General features: G+C 51.6%; 1 protein-coding gene across 5 annotated transcripts in view; it reads right to left on the reverse strand.

The window, feature by feature from the left end:
• Positions 1-5000, reverse strand: part of sash1a (SAM and SH3 domain containing 1a) — a 195417-nt gene that overhangs the window by 12380 nt on the left and 178037 nt on the right. For 3 of the 5 annotated variants that reach the window (XM_062550494.1, XM_062550491.1, XM_062550495.1), the window contains 3 exons: positions 4425-4915; positions 1822-1896; positions 1306-1455 (listed from right to left, as the gene is read on the reverse strand). In XM_062550494.1, the coding sequence (XP_062406478.1) occupies positions 1306-1455; positions 1822-1896; positions 4425-4915 (716 nt within the window). The remainder of the gene's footprint in view (positions 1-1305; positions 1456-1821; positions 1897-4424; positions 4916-5000) is intronic. The other 2 variants (XM_062550492.1, XM_062550493.1) reach the window with 2 other exon arrangements.

Below are 5000 nucleotides of genomic sequence, written 5' to 3' on the forward strand. Positions count from 1 at the left end.
AGTCACCCAACCAATAGCAGCAGAACGCCATCCCAGCGCACACATTCAGATAAGCTGCCAGCATTGGGGAACTGATTAACAAAAGCACGCTACAGTAATTTCCCCCATACTGTATAAGCCGCATTGTGTATAAGCCGCAGGGCAGTGTTTTATGCAAGTTAAAAGAAACAAAACCATATTAACAACACCATATTAACTGCCCCCCCTGTATTTTCCTCATAGCTGAAGAAATTTAGCAAAATCAATGTATAAGCCGCGGCTAATAGTCGAATAGAAATTACGGTATATTATTCCCTACACTGGACTGTTGAACTTTATGACACTAAAAATGACCTCGCTGTACTGTAACTGACCCTAGGGAGACGGGTTTGGCCCTTGAGTCGTGGATCTGTCCGAGGTTTCTTCCTATATGTATCCCCAACTTAACGGAGTTTTTCCTCGCCCCTGTTACTCATGGGCTCTCTCTGATTGTTTAACCCTCTGTAAAGCGCCATGAGACATGTGTAATGTTTTGGCGCTCTATACGTGAAAATAAATTGAAAATGAAATGAAGAGGCTACAGTAGGTACATTGATATAGCGTTACAGTGTAGCGACTACACTGACCCCAACATCAACAGGAACGATTGAATTATTGGAGAAGCCACTTGAATGTCTAGTCAGTGAGCGCGTTTACATGCACACTAAAAAAACCTGATAATTATCGGGGTTTTGTAGTTATCTAGTCATTCAAGCGCTCATACAGTATAAACAGAATAAACCGATATTCATTATCGGTTTACTGCCATTATCGGTTTATGAGAAATCCGTTTAACACATGTACGTTTCTGTCAATAATCTGATTTCTTCCGAGACATGTATACATCTTCAACGGAGTATTCCAGTTACCCGATCGTTGCCAGTTGCAGATTGTTTTTTTTTCCGTGTGCATGTAAACGCACTCACTGTCAGGGCTGTAGTGTTATTGTATGTGTGGCTTGTTGGACAGCACTCTGGGTACCCTGGGACAGAGTGACGCTAACCCTGCGTGGCCGTTCAATAAAGAGCGCAGCTGTTTTGGACGACGAGGCCCAAAGGTCCGCGCACACACACATCTGGTGATGAAATCTGCGTCAGTCAAACCCCAATCACACCCTTGTGTACTTAATGGGTTTAACGCTAACTGGACATAATATGAGTTTTAGCACACACAGAGGTACGGTCAGGCATTCGCTCAAGTTGTTTTACAATGTTAGCAACCAGGGGTCAGAATGAAAGCGGTGGGAGGACGACTGAAAGAGTTTTGTCGAGCGGGTTTAACTCTTACTCGGCGCACCTGCTCAGAGAGAGAGCTGCTGTACTTCTTGGAGATGCGCTTCCTCATGGTCTCCTTGACCGATTTCACCTTCTTCCCCAGAGAGATGCGCGACGTGCTCGGGGACTTGATAACCTCGCGGTACAACGCATCATCCTTAGCCTGGAGAGGGGAGAGAGTGAGAGAGTGAGAGAGAGAGAGAGTGAGAGAGAGAGAGAGAGAGAGGAAGAGAGAGACATAGGAGAAGAGAGGACAATCATTTTAAGGAAATTATTTGTGTAAATATGGTCAAACCACCAGAGCAACCTGCAGAACTTGAACTTGCCTTTAATACTAAGACCTCCAAAACCCTCTTTAGAATTTAGAATTTAGGATCTGTTTCTCAAAACTTTGAGCCAAACAAACTGACTTGAAGTATTGATATGTCAAATCTGAAAGCACTATACTAGAATGCAGGCAGACACATTCCATAGGCACTTCCATATGGAAAACCGCTAGTTTAAAGAGGATGGTGTGGTTGGAACTCACGTTTGATTCGCTGGCAGTTCCAACCACGTGCAGAGATCGGTTGGACAGGTCAAATCCTCCGAAACTACACGTCCTCTGCAAGACAACCCCCCCATGCCATCAGTCAGGACATAAACAGCACGTCTACTCAAATTGAAATTCACACACGACTCATTTGGTGTTCATGTCATGGGACCAGGAAGCACAGGCAGTTGCAAAATAATAAATACAGCAACAACTCATAAATTGTGCACATAATAAAATAGGAATCAATACAATACAGCAACTCACTCACTGGTGCTTTGACAGAATGGAATGAAGTACTAGCTTCTATACTAAGCATTACTGTATATCACAAATGATCCATGCAAAGTTGTATATGGGCTGTGCAAGTGTCTAAAAACACGGCTTTTATAATTTCTTCACTTTGTAAATCAGTGTCTTTGTGTGTATGTGTGTATGTATGTCTGAATGTGTGTGCATATTTGTGTGCAAGAGAGAGGATCTGGGTTTGTGTGTCTATATCTGTGAGTGTGTGTGTGTGTGTGTGTGTGTGTGTGTGTGTGTGTGTGTGTGCAGCGGTCCTGCCGGAGGGCCCAGTGTATTTATATCTGTGTCTCTGGAGAGGGCCAAAGGGATGACGTGCTGGGAGAATTAAGGGGAAAGTCCCACAAAACTCTGGTGTGTGTGTGCGTGTGTGTGTGTGCGTGTCTGCCTGCCTGGACATTTTCTCTCACACACACACACTTACACACACTTACACACACACACACACACACACACACACACACACACACACGTCCTCTCACTGCTCCAGATGACTGACGAGAGCCTGTGGTCAGAGTCTATGTCCAGTACAGGCCTGTGGCCCCAGACACGGCCCCATAGCGGGTCAGGGCGTCTGGCACGCTGGGTTTGGGTTTGAGTTCTGGTGAATAAGGAGCTACGGATGATTATCGTTGAGTTTGTTGTTAAGGTCTTGGCTTTTCACTACTTCGGAGCATTTTTGCCTAATGCCAATTTGCTGTGGCTTTTGGTTCAAGCCCACGCATTGACCAAAAACAGGCCTGTGGCAGGCCAACACCTAAATGTTTGAGTGAGTGTGTGTGTGTGTGTGTGTGTGTGTGTGTGTGTGGATGGGGAAGAGCGAGAGAGGGTGATCATGCATGAGGTCCTCTGCTACAGGAACGGCATCAATAAAATGATAAAAAAGAGAATGATCAAAATAATCTCAAAACTACATTTCCTCATGCCAGCTGCAATTTCAAATACAGACCAAACCGAAGGAACTTGCATTCTAAGGACAAAATAAAAAATTTAAAAAAAAATTAAATAAATAAATCACTAAAGAGCTTCGAGAAAAAATATGTATCTAAGAATGGTGGAAAGGCAGAGGAACCAGCAGTGGGCAAAGCTGCAGAACGCACTCTAGAATATTAGAACATTCTAGAACATTAGCTGACAGGGTTGAACTGGGTTGGGTCGGTTTAGCTCTGTTAGTGAAAGAAGAAGAAGGAGGGAGAGAGACAGAGCAGAGACGGAGGGAAAGAAAAAAGGGATGAGGGAAGAACAGACACAGATGAAGGGGTAGAAAGGTTCTGCAGAACAGAACAGAACAAAGACAGAAAGACAAACAGACAAGAGAAAGGAAAGGCAGACAGGAACAGAGTGCCAACAGGGATGGGATTCATCTCTCTGTCATATCAGCAAGGGTGCATCATAAACGATTGTTTGTTGTTTGTCAACAATTATTTGTTAGTGGTAAACAATCGCATGTTACTCATGCCGTGTCCAGAGACAGGGTGAGACAGGACAGGGGGGCAGTAGGGGTTAGCTGGACAGGGGTTAGTTCTGCTAGGTAGTTCTGCAGCTTTGCATCAGTGCCTGCGCCTCTCCTCCGGGCCACTAGGGGCCGACGATGAGCGGGCGAGCGCGGACGGACGCGCCGCCACGGCTACCGGCCGACTCACAGACTTCTGCTGGAAGCGCAGCAGCACCCGCCGCGTGCAGCGGTCCACGCTGGCGCCCCACTTCCTGTCCGCCTCGTACAGCTTCCTGTCGGCGGTCGCGGAGCCTGCGCCGGCGGCCACCACGGCCGAGGAGGAGGCGGAACCCCATCCGCCCTCGTCCTCCTCCAGCAGCAGGCAGCGGCGCTCGGCGTTGCTCAGGGCGACCGGCCGCACCAGCTGCGTCCAGCTCAGGTGGCCGTGGAGGCTGCGCTCCACCACGTAGGTGATGTTCAGCTCGCTGACCGCGCTGCGGCCCCGCAGACGCCAGCCCAGCGGCCCCACCCGCAGCTCGCGGCCGGACGACGACGCCGCTGAAGACGACGACGACGACGAAGACGACGACGCTTGGGCCGAGCGAGAGCGGAGCGAGGTGGCCGCTCGGGCCGGCGGGGGCGAGGGCGAGTGGGTCGGGGACGGGGTCGTTTTGGAGCGCTGGTGGTAGAGCAGGTGCTTGGTGGAGTAGGCGTAGTTGGGGTCGGGGCGGCACTGCTGCCACGTGGACACGGGCTTCCTGCCGCCGCCGTTGTTGTTGTCGGGGGCGACCAGCTGTCGCCGCGGCGACGCCCTCCGGGGGCGGGTGAGGCCGTAGAGGCCGTGCGGCGAGCGGCTACTCACCCCGTGGGCCGTGAGCGCGCCCAGCGCGCGCTTCATCTCGCCGTCGGTGGCCGAGCGCGACACTCCGACGCCGACGCCGCCGGACTGCAGGTCTCCGTCGGTCAGCGCGCTCCCGTCCAGCTCCGAGAAGGACGAAGAGCTCCCGCCTTCTCCGCCTGGTCCGCTCTCGCTGTGCTTGCGCGGCGGCCGGATGAGCCCGTGCGGGTGCACGGACACGGCGACGGCGCTGAGCGCTCCGTGAGGTCTCGGGGCGCCGCCCGGTCCGCTGTAGGTCTTGACCAGCTTGCGTCCGGCGCCCGAGCCCCAGTGGTCCAGGCTGCTGGACGACTGCGAGGTGCCCAGGCTGTCCGAGTCGCCGTCCAGCGACAGCTGCTCCTGGGTCAGCGAGGACAGCGACGAGTCGCCGTCCAGCACCGGCGCCCTCTTGTGGACGCCCGCGTACAGCGCCGAGGGGTCCTCGCACGTGGGCGACGCCTCCAGGCTCAGCGAGTCTACAGGAGGCACAGAGGGACAAATGAAGCCAGTACATCAAGAGCCATCAATTCATTTAGCTCATTAAAGATGCATCAAGACCAA

The sequence above is a fragment of the Sardina pilchardus genome, chromosome 12 (genome assembly GCF_963854185.1).
Source record: "Sardina pilchardus chromosome 12, fSarPil1.1, whole genome shotgun sequence".
In the NCBI taxonomy this organism is placed as follows: Eukaryota; Metazoa; Chordata; class Actinopteri; order Clupeiformes; family Clupeidae; genus Sardina; species Sardina pilchardus.